Genomic DNA, 15665 nt, shown 5'->3' with positions numbered 1-15665 from the left:
GTCAGTGATGCGCTGTACAGACAGCTAATCATATTTCTCTCACATTGCATTGCACAGAATAGGATTCAAGATTGTATTTGAATATGGCACAGCTGCCAGTTGAAGTCCTTTGAGGGCTAGATGTTTGGCTGGGACCCTGTTTAACACAGATATTTTTCAAAAAACAGATATATTTTTTAATCATTTTATATTAGACATGACGTGTTTGGAAGACCAATAGAAGAGCCTCCTACCCAGACTGTCCTACCTCTCCATCTCTAGTGCTCATGACAGTGTCTGAGTGCTTGATTAAATGCTCACAGACTTGTAAGTGCTAATAGAATCAGTCCAAGATCAATACCATCCCAGAATACAATGTGATGCATTCCCATGTCGCTATTGCAAAGCCCTAATGTTGGTTTGATGCTGAGAGATAGGAGCTCTAAACCGCCTCAATTTACACTTCAAGTTACTGTAACTTCCGCCAAAAACTGTGGGTATTTGGGCTAGGGTGCACCTCTTTAAAATTACAACCTTGCAAAGTAACACTCTTCTCTTACAGTATTGTTCCTTTGCACTAACATAGTCCTAGTCCCAAATGTCAAGTCAACTCCATGTAAACTTGATCTACTGTAACGGTTTCAAATCTGGGAACATGGAAATGCATTTTTTCAAATGACTCTCCTTACCAGTTTTGATCCAAATAGTCTAAAAACACATTTTCACGGATTTTCACTGCCATTCAAATGTTCAAGCCTGTTGTGCCTCCCATTGTGCCCCAACGTTGGGGGATTTGATGCACCCTCATCGGAGTGTGCTGGCACAATGCACTAAGACTGATCATAAATGGTCTTGAATATCAATGCGGACCCATGTTAGAATTTCGCCTGGCTCATTTCCTAACCATATGCCACCTCTTTCTCCTATCTCCTCTCACACTGCCATGTCATAAAAAGCCCACAAAGTTTACACAGTGGCCATTACTTTTTACATTTTTTACAATTGTGGGGAAACAACAAAACCACAAATCTTGTTGTGGGCATGGTGATGATGCTGATAATGGTAGCCTCATTCATTTGACTACATTCATGGTCTTTCCATTCATGGTCTCATGTGGCAACAGTACCGGATGATCCTCTGAGTCTGTGCCTTCGCCATCACTGCCCCGCCCGTCCCCAACATCCCTCCCTCAGCCATAAGTCTGATATACTGTTGTCCTAAACACCATCCCAAAACTGCCATTTTCAAGACTTCATAACACCTGACACATCACATATCCCCTCTGGCACTATCTTTCTTTCTCTCACTGTGTGTGTGTGTGTGTGTGTGTGTGTGTGTGTGTGTGTGTGTGTGTGTGTGTGTGTGTGTGTGTGTGTGTGTGTGTGTGTGTGTCATAAAGCACATCACCACTGGAGTGTAGAGCAGTGGTGACGTGTTCTCTGGAGTGATGAATCACACCTTTCCATCTTGCAATCTGATGGACAAGTCTGGGTTTGGAGATTGCCAGGAGAACAGTACATGTTGGGCTGCACTGTGCCTACTGTGACATTTGGTGGAGGAGGAATTGTGATGTAGGGTTGTTTGTCAGGAGTTGAGCTTGGCCGCTTAGATGCACTGAAAAGAACTTTGAAGGCTTCAGGATACCGAAACATTTTGGTCAAATTGCTCCCAACCCTGTCCTACAGTGTTTTGAAAGGCGCTTTTAAATTAAATGTATTATTTTGTGCTTTCAGCTGGAAGAAATAGCAATAAGGAAACAACAACATTAAATCAGATCAGTCCAAATATTTTAACTTGTTAATGTTGAACACTTGTTAAGGAAACTCATCACCTTTGTCACTGGAATATTATTGGAATAGTTTAAGTGAAAGTGAAAGCCCATTTGGGAAACTCCAACTCCCATTGTCATTGTGACACAGCACTCCATAGGACACAAGTGATCACTGCACACTACGAAATTGCATTTATGCCTCACCCGCGCAAGGGGGCAGCCCTCAATGCCGCCCCAAGGGAGCAGTACGGCGGGATGGTACCATGCAAAGGGTACCTCAGTCATGGAGGAGGATGGGGGAGAGCAGCACTGGTTAATACTCCCCCCACCAACCTGATAGGTCAGGAGTCGAACCGGCAACCCTTGGGCTATAAGTCTGACACCCTAACTGCTTACCCATGACTGGTTCATGAATATAATCTATGAAAGTTGAACATTTTTTCATTGAAATGTGGAAATTAATAGCCTTATCTTATATTCAATACTTCTTGGAAAGGAGTGTGTATTTTCAGCAGCCAATTATGCTATATTCTCTGTCTAGCAGAGCTATTCTGGCGCCATCTGCTGGGTTGAAAGTGAATTAAATCAGTCAGTCCAAAATGAGCCCTCAAAAATAATATCTAACTTCCCATTCACTTGTAAATCAGTTTCAATTTAGCTCACCGTAACTCTGTATGCCTATCATTCTTTAAAGTCGTGTAGCCAAAATCGTGTACACCAGCCGTAGACATCACTCTAGTGGACGATAGGCTACATGCCCATTCCACTGTAGCCTAGAGTTTGTTGTCACCACCAGTTTTTCACAAACATAGTTTTAAAAAATGACATATGCGGACAATTTGAATTGCCACATTAATGCCGCAAACCACCACCTTCAGAGATAGAACCTGTCTACGGCTCCGACCACCTTTCAAGACAAACAGATCGGCAACATCGTATCAGATAATTGTTTTGAAAGCACGTGGAATTTCACGAAAATTATAACAAACCAGGTGAGCGAGCCATTTGTCTCTTTCTCAGTCTTAGGAAACACATGAAATAAGTTGTGCTGAAAATGTGTCTGATAAAAAAGAGAAACATTATAAACACAAAAACGAGGTCAAATGTATCCAAATCCACCATCCTGTGCAGCTCCTGTGTACACGTCATTCTTCCGGTGACGACAAAAATTTTACGCGCTAACAAATCGCATGTATTTCCTTCTATGGGTTAGTGATTGATGGCTTGAACTGCCTGTTGCATGTCTAAAGTACGATAATCGAAACCTGCCATTGGTCAACTATAGCCAGGTCCCACCCTACTTGGGAACTTATATAAAGCATTAGGCGGAAGTGACCCGGTGCTGTTTAGTAGTTGCACCGCTGAGGAATGACTCGAATGCAAGCGGGGTGGAACAATTCTGAGTAATTGGGCAACGTTTAAAATCCAGATCCATCCTCATGGATGCGGCAATTAATTCGCCTCTTGACAGGTACAATCTAGTTTGCTTTACACACACTTCACGCATGAAATAAATCTCAGAGTCAAGGTGATGGAAAATGACCCATTTCGCATAGCTTTGTGTGAGCGCTGCTCTTGAAATCCGATCGAATGCTCTTATAAACCTAGTCACGGACATTGTGTAACTACATGGCTGATTCTCATTATAACGACTGAACGTATGCATTCATCAGGTTATTGAGTAGATGCTATTTAATAGCATGCAGTGTTTTCTATTCATCATTGGGTTGTTATTATTTGGCTTTACAACAACAGTCTCCGATCTGGGCTAGCTTACCCGCCCCGCGGAACTGCACTGCCGCCATTTTCTCGCAGACAACATTATAGTGATATAGCCTAGAGTGCTAAACCATTCATTAGATGCTGTGTGAAGAGAAAAGTGTGAAAGAGTTTGCCCCCGTTTGGCGGAGATCTAAGCCCGGCTTCATCCGTGTGTATGTATCGCCAGTGTTGCTTGGGTTGCGTAATCATCGAAGGCGCGCCAGCTCATCTGGGTTCGCAGATTGCGCCTGTGTTTACAAACACCTAGATGGCCCATGTGATGACTGGTCACAAACCAAAATGAAATCACCTACAAAAATAGCATGTACTTGTCTGTTTTGGCTACTGAACTAAGTGAACGTATGTAATAATTATGTATCCGCGATAGCACAATGGATGGTTACTGAGATGTATGAAAATGAAGAAGAGCGGCAGGTCTACCATTGTGTGAATGGAACGCATGTAGGCTACTACATGTAACCCACTTGATGTTTTTCATCATGGCCAATGGTTGCGTATGGTGTTGAAATAAGCACCGCGTTCATCTGACAGTTTTTTGTTTATCATTGTGCATTATCACAGTCTATGAAGACGGCGATATAAGGGGCACTGGGTGACCAACTCCCATGTGCAGTCTGAAGTACCATACCTTATCTTACCGTATTTCTAACGAAAACTTAGGAAATCTGTTAAGTTCAAAACTACTGAGACGAGACTTGAATGTATTTGAAGATTGGCCAGTGTACTGCTAATGTTGTGGATAGATTTGTATTCTGATAAGCATAAGAGGCTTGCATTTTCTATTATGTCAGATATTGCTGCTTGACCCATCATGTTTGTGTTCTGGTGTGCTTGATTGAATCATGTGGCTTTGTTACATGAGAAAATATATAATCTTACTATCTCTGGTTTCTTACAAGCTGTTCATGTTGTATAGAACTAATTGTGATTATGCTTTGCCATCTATTTCCATAGTGATTTCATAGTATGTTCATAGTGGAACCACTGAAATCAAAAGCTGTCGGAAGGTTTAAGGAATTGTGCTCACAACAATGTTTGCTAGTGCTGTAAAAAAAAAAAAAAAAAGATCAGTCACGCCATGAATTAAGTTACAGTATGGTGCTCCGAATCAGAGAGTTAAAAGTTAACGTGTCATACTAAGAACAGACCTTGGGTTAAGAAGGTTGGTTAGCATCTTCAGTTTCATATCCAGGAATTTGGCTTCAAAACACAATCAGTGACCATGACAGCTGCCAACATTGGCACGGAGGTTGCAGAAGTGGGAGTCAGCGTGTCATTGCTTAAATCATATGCCACACAGGGCAGCAACGCCTTCCTCTGCGTGACCTCCCAGAGGAAAGCTTCTTCTGAACATTGTCCCCCAAACAGACCTTGCAAGCATGGAGTCTATTCATGCAGCCTGATGGCATGAATTTTTAAAGAAAAATGTTACACAGAGCTGTTGAGGGAAATATTTGCGTGTTTGGTTCGAATGTTGTCTGGTATGTGTGAGGTGTTGTCCTGTCAAGTAGAAAGTTACAGTTGAGCCCAGTGATGGTAGGCTCCTCTTGGGTTAGTGTTGTTGGATGTGTCTGGAAGGTTGGAGCTGCACTCCATTGATGGAATGATGGATTTCGGCATACTGGGATGTCCTGACGCTGCACCGATATGATAAAGGTCTGCAACACTGGCTGTGCCTTTAAACATTAAGGAGCAAATTGGTTAGCGTTGCAGACTTTTATCATTTATTTTCTGCTGTCGTCTGTTTGGTCCAGCATCCGCTCTACTGATGTGTGGACACAGTCCGTTTTTCTGGATGTCCTGGCGCTGACACACTGTGGGCTGTAGTACTCAAATGATAACAGCAGCCTCATTTAGCCAACATGGACGCCATCTTTTTGTTCAAATGAAGATAATGGAGTGACAAGTATGACTCCAGACCTGAACTGTATGGGCCAGGGCACCTACCTATTATGCTGGAAGAGCACCATGGTATGTCAGGTCCAGGGTGCCATTGTGGATTGGAAATGTCAGAAAAAATGGTTGAGTTCTGGTGGTTAGGATGCACAAAAGACTGCAGGGTTTCAGTAATAATTGCACCCTAACCACAATATATTGTTTTTTGTTGTTGCTGTTTTTAACCATATTTGGACATGCAAGGAGATTTGTGGGTTGCTTACAACTGCACACCCTGTACACGAAGTGTGTTAAGACTGTGTATTCATTCAAGTTTAATTTCTGTGCAGTTTTCAACAATAATGTAATGTAATGTTTTTGTTTTGGGTTTTTTGGAATGTGAAAGGGGTACATTCACTTCTGTTGAGGGTGCTGTACATCTCGGCTTCCAAACCAAGGACAGGGGCATATCTTTTGTTACAAATGATGAGGTTGTGTAAATGTTCTTCAGGCATCAAGGCTAATGGTTTTCAGTCTACAGTTGTTTACCTTTGAGTGGAGGTTTGTTTACAACGGCACATCGCAAGTGACCCTGACACATGATACCCATTTGATTATTTGGAGGTAGGCGTCGACCGATACAGGTTTTTTAATGGCCGATGTGATACCAATTTTTTTTCCATCACCCTTGGCCGATACCCAATTTCCGATACCCGATATTTGGGGCCGATATGGGTAAAAAAAAAAGTTAAAAAATGACAAATATTCCAGGTCTCAAGTTAAAAATAAGCATTCCTTTAACATTATCAAATTGAGGTAGAACTTGTGACATTTAAACACCCACTCAAACAATCAAGTAATGTCTAACAATCAAGTAATAAAAAAAGAAAGCCTTGCCTTGCCTTGGTGCTTTTAAAAAAACCTGAATTACATAAAATAAATATTGCGTATCGGCCAAAACCACACGCGTATCGGCCGATACCGATACACTTAAAAAGTGCAAATATCCTTATTTGGAGGTTGAAAAAAGTCCAATTTTTGCCACTGGTAGTTGGTTCACTCGCACCATAACCACCCTGCTCGGTTCACACAACAAAGTTCATGTCATGCCTTTATGCTCGTGTTGCCTGGAATCGAATCGGCAAAACCTGGGCTACAAGCCGGTCTCTAACAACTCGGCCATGACTTACCCTTGTTAGACAGCTTTGAAGAATTTCAACATAATGCATTCTGCATACATCTATACAATATGTTTCTGAAGTGGTCAGTCCATTCTACTTGTAATTCATTTTTGACGATGACATAAGTTTTTAGTGTAGACCATGCCCATTCTTCATGTTATGGTTAATGGGGGTGTAACAGCCTTGAAACTCTGGTCTTCCTTATCTAACTCCTCTCCCCCTTTCTTTCTCTCTCTCACGCTCTCTCTCTCTCTCTCTTTCTCTGTCTTTCTCTCTCTCTCTCTCTCCTTTCTCTCTCTCCTTCCCCTCTCTCTCCCTCTCCCTCCCTCTCTCTCTCTCTCTCTCTCTCTCTCTCTCTCTCTCTCTCTCTCTCTCTCTCTCTCTCTCCTTCCTCTCTCTCTACCAGTGGCTCCCTGGGAGTGGGCCTGTCAGTGGTGGGTGTGGGGCCCATGGACCAGCCGAACATGATGTCCGCCGGGGCGGGCAAGCGCATCCGCAAGCCGTCGCTGCTGTTTGAGGGCTTCGAGAGCCCTGGGCTGCCCACGGCGCCGCCCCTGTTGCCGCCCGCCCCCTGCGGCCCCACGATGCCCACGCAGCCGACCCAGCCGCCCGTCAGCGACCCGGGACGCGGCGGCCGCATCACCAACCAGCTGCAGTTCCTGCAGAAGGCCATGGTCAAGGCCCTGTGGAGACACCACTTCGCATGGCCCTTCCACCAGCCCGTCGACGCTGTGCGCCTCAACCTACCGGTGAGTAACCGACCTGGCTGTTCGTCTGTCTGTCTGTCTGTCTGTCTGTCTGTCTGTCTGTCTGCTTCTCTCGTAGGGGTGGTACGGTTCACAAAAGACACGATTCGGTCCATGTCACGGTTTCAAGGTCACGGTTTTCGGTTTTGTACGGTTCTGTTTTTTTTTTTTTTTTAATAAATAAAATTTATTATGCACTGGAAATGTATAATATAAAAATTAGAATGAAAATGTAAGCTTATCATGTTGAATTTGACTTCATTTAACCTGTAACAAGGTGAAGTTACTGAAAGAGGAAAGATATCAATGATTTTAACATGCTTCCATTTATTTCACAAAAAAGGAGAACTAAGTCCTAACTTTTAAGTTGACAAATATTCAAATATTACATACTATAACACATTTGACGTGTAAAAATAAAACGGCTACACTCCTGTAGGCAATGGGACCATTAGGTCAGTGCAGTATGACTATTTTGGTTAATGACACATTGAGAACGAATTGGACTTTTATTTTGATACCGCTTTCTGCGAGTTTTGCGTTTAGGATGAATCAGCTGCTTCCTGTCATGAAACTGCCGGCCGTGAGAAGCATAGAAGTAAAATCAGAAGTCAAATTCAATTTTAAGTGAACAAGTGAGAGGGTTAAGTTATGTTAAAATGTAAAAGTTAAGGTAACAAATAATTTAAAAAGATCGTTTTTTTAGAAGTGTATACAATACACAAGAATGTTTCAAAAAACTCCTGTGAAGCTGAATAATAATAAAACAGTCAAATTTTATTTTGGTTATGGTGTTAAAAATCAATGTTAACTAGGCAACAGCACAAAGTTCCCTTCATTCCATCAGAGTTTAACTGGCTACATATAATTAGGCCTACAGTTGATTGCAGTTAAGGACAGCGCAGTGAATCTGGTGGACTTATGTAGACCTCCTTGGGTGGACATGTTCAATAATCTCGCATTTTGCCGTCTGGAATTCCCATTCAATGTCACGTGGATATCGCCTACACTAGCCTACTGTAACGTAAGTCATAGTCTACTTTGTTCTGCTAATCTGTCATTTTTTGTAAATTCATGTTCATTTAATTTCAATTGGTCAGAATAAAGGCTGGTGGCAGTCGCTGGCGTTAAGGTGGAGAGAGAGGGGGGAAAGGGAGACGCTGCTGACCGACCTGCAGTTGCGCAGGCTACTGTAGCCTAGTCAGCTGGTGCATGCTGTTACATTATGCCTTTCAGTTGGCTGATAAAAATCAGTCTTTCCACACTCGATATCCTACGTAGTCTGTGTTGTATGCTTGTAAAAGTAGTAGGATTTTAATTGCGTCGTCCGCCGGTGGCTTTTTTTTTTTTTTTTTTTGAAACCGTGGGCACCGTGCGGTTGCGCACTACCCCGTTCCGTGACATGCAAACCGTACGGTTTCGGTTTGCTACGCAAACCGTACCATACCTACTTCTCTGTCTGTCTGTCTGCTTCTCTGTCTATCTGTCTGCTTCTCTGTCTGTCTGTCTGTCTCTCCATCTGTCTGTCTCTCTGTCTATCTGTCTTTCTAGCTATTCCTTTATCTATCTATCATCTATCATCTATCTTATCTATTTTGGTATCTGTCAATTTATATCTGTCTGCCTATCTACCTTTTGTTTATCTGTTTGTCTGGCTGTCAGTCATTGCACTCCTACACTACTGTCGTGTTGCGGTTAGCGAGAGTGAGGTTCGAATCTGTACAGAGCCGTCTGTCGACCGTGGCTTGAGAAATCCAAAACCATGCTGAGTTTCTCCTCTGCCTCTGTGTTCTGCTGGGTGTTTTCCAATCAGATGAGGGTTTTTGCTAATTAGAAGCAGCTGGTTCAGAAAATGGCTTGGATGAGATATGTGCCAAGGTGTTTTTCCACAAACGGTCTGAAGAAAACATTGATGCCTTTCTGTGTTATGGTATTGTTTTGGAGCAGTGCCTGTGAGCTGCTTGCCCCTGCTATATTTGTGGTCTTAAAATAAACACTATGTGCTCAGACAAAAGCCTGAGGCTGTAATTGTGTGGTCGGCATCAGCACCATAGCCCCACCCACAGCCTCACCTGGCTAGAAAGCAGCAGAGATACCATGCTGAGCACATAATTGGTTGTGTCTTGATTGAGACGTGTGTGTGTCTTTATTGAGGCGTGTGTGTGTGTCTTGAGTTGAGGTGTGTGTGCGTGCGTGTCTAGTGTACGTGCAAGCACACACCTTTGAAATGTGGGTGAGGGGTGAGTGTGTGTGTGTCTTAAATACGGGACGTTGATGTTGGATCAATCTCTCTAGCATGTCGTCAATCCTTGCGCGACAGCTGAAGGTCCATTAAAGTCAATAATAGTAATCAGGGGCTTGAAGCCGCCCGACATGCTACGGGCTAATGGAGGGCAGAGGGGACGAGAGCTTAAGTGTGAAAAGGAACAGCCTCGTGTGTGTGTGTGTGTGTGTGTGTGTGTGTGCGTGTGTGTGTGTGTGTGTGTGTGTGTGTGTGTGTGTGTGTGTGTGTGTGTGTGTGTGTGTGGTGTGTGTGTGTGTGTGTGTGTGTGTGTGTGTGTGTGTGTGTGTGTGTGTGTGTGTGTGTGTGTGTGTGTGTGTGTCTTAAGTGTAAAAAGAAACAGCCTAACGTGTGTGTGTTTCTGTCTGTCTGTCTGTCTGTCTGTCTGTCTGTGTACTTGTCTTAAGTGTAAAAAGAAACAGCCTAACGTGTGTGTGTGTGTCCACTTAGGACTACCATAAAATAATCAAGCAGCCCATGGACCTGGGCACCATCCGCAAGAGGCTGGAGAACAACTACTACCGCAGTGCCAGCGAGTGCATCTCGGACTTCAACACTATGTTCACCAACTGTTACATCTACAACAAGGTAGGACTCGAAAGACTACGATCATGCATAAATGAAATTACTTTTCATCTGGTAGTCGTTATAGTCATAGTCAAATGTACCAAATTGTGGTTGATATTTGGTTTTGTAAATGGCTTTATACGGCATGTTCCATTACCCGTACATGCATACATTCCTTTCTGCTACACAGCTGAACTGCATATGCATCTTGTCTGATGCTCCAGTGGGCTAGATTCGAGTTGAGACAGGATGGTGAGCGCTTGTGAGAAGTAGTTTAAGTTCCTTTTGTATGTCTATGTGTAGAACATGAAAAGCTTTTGCAGAAATAAACAATAAAAGCTGACTGACTTTGAGCCCATTTATGCCGTACATCAAGTGTTCCACAGCCCGCAGACAACATACAGCTTTGAGTTGAGACAGGATTGTGAGAGAGCTGTGAGCATTGATGAGCTGGGGCCTATTACTATAAAGCTGGTGCAGGAGTGACCCTTGTTAAGTTAAGAGGTAAATCATCTAACAGAAGAGCCTGGAGCCCTCATGTTCTATTAGATGATTTACATCTTAACTTAACCTGGTTAACCTGAACCAGCTTCTTAGTATGGGCCCCTAATTAAAAAATATATATATAATGTAATAAATTATTTATTTATATTTTGTGTTTTGCCTCTGCAGCCAACGGACGACATTGTGCTGATGGCCCAGTCGCTGGAGAAGGCCTTCCTGCAGAAGGTGGCCCAGATGCCCGAGGACGAGCTGGAGATCGCCCCTCCCGCCCCCCGCAGCCGTCCCACCAAGCCCGGCCGCGGACGCAAGGGCCGCGGGGGACGCCAGGGTCATGGTGAGACAACACCTCCTCCATTGATGTTTTGTCCCACCAGTGATGTAGAGCAGTGGTTTTCAAAGTGGGGGCCGGGGACCCCTGGGGGGCCGTGGCAGGTTGGAAGTATATCAAATAATAATAGTTTATTAATGTACACCAAAAAAAGCAAAAATAAACTAAACATTATTTCCATTAGTAGAGATCTGCATTATATTAATCTGTTTCATCTCTGAATTCGGTATTTTATAAATCCCAATGGGGCACGGACACAGACAGAGACTATGGTTGTGAAAGAGTAATAGAGAAATAGTGTGGCACGGCCCGCGTCGGGGGGCCTTGGCTGGAATCTATCCGTATATGGGGGGGGCTTGTCATGGTAAAGTTTGGAAACCCCTGATGTAGAGGTCAGACGGCAAATTTCGGAAGCACACCCCGCCCTCCTCGAACCAAGTATCAAACAGCGTTATTATTTCTGATATCAGTTGGATGTAGCAGTAGCAGCAGCGAAAGTCCCTGCACTCCACTACTGTTCAGACGACCATCACAGGAGCACATCCCAACCTCCCCTATGGCTTTCTTGGAGGACTAACGTTGTTGAATTATTTCTAAAATTAGTTTCATGTTTTGGCGGAGTAGTACTACAGCATTAGTTAGTGTCCTGTGCTCTTGTAGAGCAGCCGTTCTCAATCCGTATTGAATAAACGCTCGCTGGAGCTCATCAGAAGCCCGCCAACGCCTCTGTTAGTTTTCAAAAATGAAATGGACCAATTCCTCCCAATCGTAACAAAGCACCGCCCCTGCTTCTGAACGCCCCAGTTGGGAAACACTATTGTATAGGAAGTGTAGGAATGTCATTTTCAAGAGACTGCCCTTGCCTCATTGTATCTAAAAAGCCAAAAATAAGCGAAATACAAATGCTAAGAGCTAATACAAATGCTTTCCTCTACTCCCATCTCCTCTCCCCCTATCTATTTTCTCCTCCCCAATCCCCAATTTCATCTGTTTTCTTCTCCTCACCTTTTCTCCGCTCCTCTCCTCTCTCCTCTCCTCTCTCCTCTCCTCTCCTCCTCTCTCCTCTCCTCTCCTCCAATCTCCTCTGTTTCCCCCTGCTCCCTCCTCTCTCCTCTCCTCTCTCCTCTCCTCTTGTGCTGCAGCAGGGGGGATGATGATGGGGATGGGGATGGGCATGGGGATGGGGATGGGCACGGCTCATCAGGTGCCTGCCGTGTCCCAGTCGGCCTACTCTTCCTCCTCGTCTCCCGAGGCGCCGGAGTCGCGCTACCCCACGCCGCCCCAGACGCTGCTCACCAAGAGCCTGCCGCCCCCCACCGTGCTCACTGGACACGGCATGCTGGGCCTGCCGCCACACACACAGCCCACCGCCAAGGTACACACACACACACACACACACAGCCCACCGCCAAGGTACACACACACACACACACACACACACACACACACACACACACACACACACACACACAGAGCCCACCGCCAAAAGTACACACACACACACACACACACACACACACACACACACACACACACACACACACACACACACACACACAGCCCACCGCCAAGGTACACACACACACACACGCACACGCACACACACACACACACAGCCCACCGCCAAGGTACACACACACACACACACACAGCCCACCGCCAAGGTACACACACACACACACACACACACACACACACACACACACACAGCCCACTGCCAAGGTACGCGCACACACACACACACACACACACACACACACACACACACACACACACACACACACACACATTCATACTGTACATCAACACACAAATGCGCACACACATACACACATTCATACAGTACATCCAGTGTAGTCCAGTGCAAGTACACACACAATCAAATTGTGAAAGTACATACACGAATCATGCACGAAACCTCAAAGGTACACTAAAACTCAAACTAAACTGAGCGATGTCTTCTAGTGTCATTGACGTCTGCTTTGAATTCGACAATCAATTCGACAATCAATCCGACAATTTCGACATGCCTATTTTAATGTAATTACTACAAGGGTGACATTGCATGTGATGTAATGCCGTGTTCGTATCTGTTGACTCCTGCAGAAGAAGGGCGTGAAGCGTAAGGCGGACACCACCACCCCCAGCACGCTGGCGTACCCCTCCATGGCGGCCATGGGGCCGGCGCTGTCGCAGGCCCGCGTGGGAGGCCTGGGCAAGGGCCAGGGCATGACCCCCGACGCCCCGCTCTCCCTGTCGCCCGTGGTCTCGGTGTCCGTGGTGGAGCTGCAGCAGCCTGGCGCGGGGCCTGGCGGCAAGATGCAGGCGGCCAGGAGAGGGGGCAGCGGCCGGCCCATCAAGCCCCCACGCAAGGTCAGCCCGTCTGTCTTTTCTTTTTTACTATCCATGTTAATTGTTCATCTTTCATCGAAAACTGTAGTTATACACTAACTCTGCTTGGCTTTTATACTTTGTGTTTCCCCATGTATTGTATGCTACTGATAATGTCCTGGTTTGACACTTGGACATAAAATATGTGCTTCATGTGCGGTGTGGTGTCTTATATGAGCTCCGCACATAAACTACTTGCATGTCCTCATTTATGTCCTCGCATGTTATTGTATGCTTGTGTAATAGCTTTGTATTTTGTGATTTGCCATACCAATATTGGGTGTGCCAGTTGTGCGTAGCTGTGGCCCAATGGTTGGGGAGGCAGAAGGCTGCAGGTTCGAATCCCATGTATTCCATGCCTGACGTCGCCTTTTAACAAGGCTTCCAGCCTCACGTTGCCTCATGGCTGTAACCAACTTGCTTTGGTTAAAAGAGTCAGTTTAAGTGTAATGTGATACCAATTCGTCTCATGAACCATGGGCCCCTTTTTATAAGCCTAGTCTAGTGTTCTTGGGAGGGCAAGACATTTAATACCACCGAAGCTTTATTGCCTGACCATAGAATGCATTAATTAAAGGAGCTATCAGAGATGGCATTCTGTCCCCCTGCCCAATGCTGGATGCACTTGATGTTGTGTTATTGGGGCCAGCCGAGGGCGGAACAAATCACGACAGGCAGACAGGCAGACAGACAGACAGACAGACAGACAGACAGACAGACAGACAGACAGGCAGACAGGCAGACAGACATTGAAATACTTGGCCCAAACCCATCTGACAAGCCAGCTAATAAAATGAAGACATTCATTTTAAAAAATCATTGTCTTGACTTGGCAGGACCTGCCAGACACAGTGAGGCCCCCTCCTGGTGGTGCGCGGCGGCGCGCCAAGCTGAGCCAGCAGCTCAAGTACTGCAACGGCATCCTGAAGGAGCTGCTGTCCAAGAAGCACACGCTGTACGCCTGGCCCTTCTACAAGCCCGTCGACGTGTCCGCACTGGGACTACACGACTACCACGACATCATCAAGCACCCCATGGACCTTAGTCTTGTCAAGGTACACACACACACACACACACACACACACACACACACACACACACACACACACACACACACACACACACACACACACACACACCAGGGATGGAAATAAGCACCCGTCCACCTGCCAATGACGGGTACATTTCAGTGGTGACTGGTTGGTTTTTCAACCCACCAGTCACTTTCACTGGTAAAAACAGTGAGTGACTGGTAGAAATTTAAATCCATCTGCCTCCGTGACTGGTGGGGAAAAAAACTTAAGTTCACACACACAGACACACACACACACACACACACACACACACACACACACACACACACACACACACACACACGCTTACCATTTCAGGCCACCTATGATGTAATACACAATATGTCCAAAGAATGGGCATCACCTTCATGCGCTTCTTCACTTAGGGTTATGGACATGTGACCAATTTACATTTACTATTCCCAGTTCCTCGTTAGGGGGTGTAGGGGTTTTGATTTGAAGGATTTTAAAGGGGGCGTGGAGCAGTCTTGAGGCCCGGAAAACTTTTTAGACTTGGTGTAGCAACATCAAAAAGTATGTGTTGAATAATGCATCTGTGATCATCATATTGCGTATACACACCAGCTTCATCAGGCCTCCGTTTGAGCAGAATTATGTGACAAGCCTTTCATCAGGCACCAAAGGCCTTTCAGTCATCTCTCAACCTCCTTTTTTCCTTCTTGCATCATTCCTTTGCGTCATCATATCATCAAGTTTTCACATTAGTTCCTGCGCTATGTAGTACACTTTTTGTTGTAGTTTGTTTCCTGTGGGACTGTGACCAAGTTGTTTTGGTTGTCTACGATCGTAATTAAGTCATGATTTGTTTATGTTCAGTGCTTTTTAGTGTCGTGCACATAAGTAGAAGACAAAAGATCCCGCACACCGTCCATTAAATTAGCTTTTTTATTGCTCACAGCATTTCGGTTGATGAGACCTTCTTCAGGTGAGTTGTTACATACGTAAAATGTACATCTCTCTCTCTCTCTCTCTCTCTCTCTCTCTCTCTCTCTCTCTCTCTCTCTCTCTCTCTCTGCAGAGGAAGATGGATGAGCGCGAGTACAGGAACGCACAGCAGTTTGCAGTGGACATCAGGCTGATGTTCTCCAACTGCTACAAGTACAACCCCCCCGACCATGACGTGGTGTCCATGGCTCGCAAGCTGCAGGTGTGTAGAGCAGCGCTAA

At 45.2% G+C, this 15665-nt stretch overlaps 1 protein-coding gene across 3 annotated transcripts in view; it reads left to right on the top strand.

Annotated features, from left to right (window-relative positions):
- Positions 1 to 3108: 3108 nt before the first annotated feature.
- The window catches only part of brd2b (bromodomain containing 2b), a 24189-nt gene continuing 11632 nt past the window's right edge, over positions 3109 to 15665 (top strand). For 2 of the 3 annotated variants that reach the window (XM_063199382.1, XM_063199381.1), the window contains exons 1-8: positions 3109 to 3221; positions 6995 to 7337; positions 10066 to 10203; positions 10855 to 11020; positions 12157 to 12389; positions 13121 to 13387; positions 14242 to 14460; positions 15518 to 15646. In XM_063199382.1, coding sequence (XP_063055452.1) covers positions 3190 to 3221; positions 6995 to 7337; positions 10066 to 10203; positions 10855 to 11020; positions 12157 to 12389; positions 13121 to 13387; positions 14242 to 14460; positions 15518 to 15646 — 1527 coding nt within the window. In that variant the 5' untranslated portion in view covers positions 3109 to 3189. The remainder of the gene's footprint in view (positions 3222 to 6994; positions 7338 to 10065; positions 10204 to 10854; positions 11021 to 12156; positions 12390 to 13120; positions 13388 to 14241; positions 14461 to 15517; positions 15647 to 15665) is intronic. The other variant, XM_063199383.1, reaches the window with a different exon arrangement.

The sequence above is a fragment of the Engraulis encrasicolus genome, chromosome 5, assembly GCF_034702125.1.
Source record: "Engraulis encrasicolus isolate BLACKSEA-1 chromosome 5, IST_EnEncr_1.0, whole genome shotgun sequence".
NCBI classification, from domain to species: Eukaryota; Metazoa; Chordata; class Actinopteri; order Clupeiformes; family Engraulidae; genus Engraulis; species Engraulis encrasicolus.
Note: the sequence above shows the minus strand (reverse complement) of the source record. Positions and strands in the feature narration are given on the sequence as shown.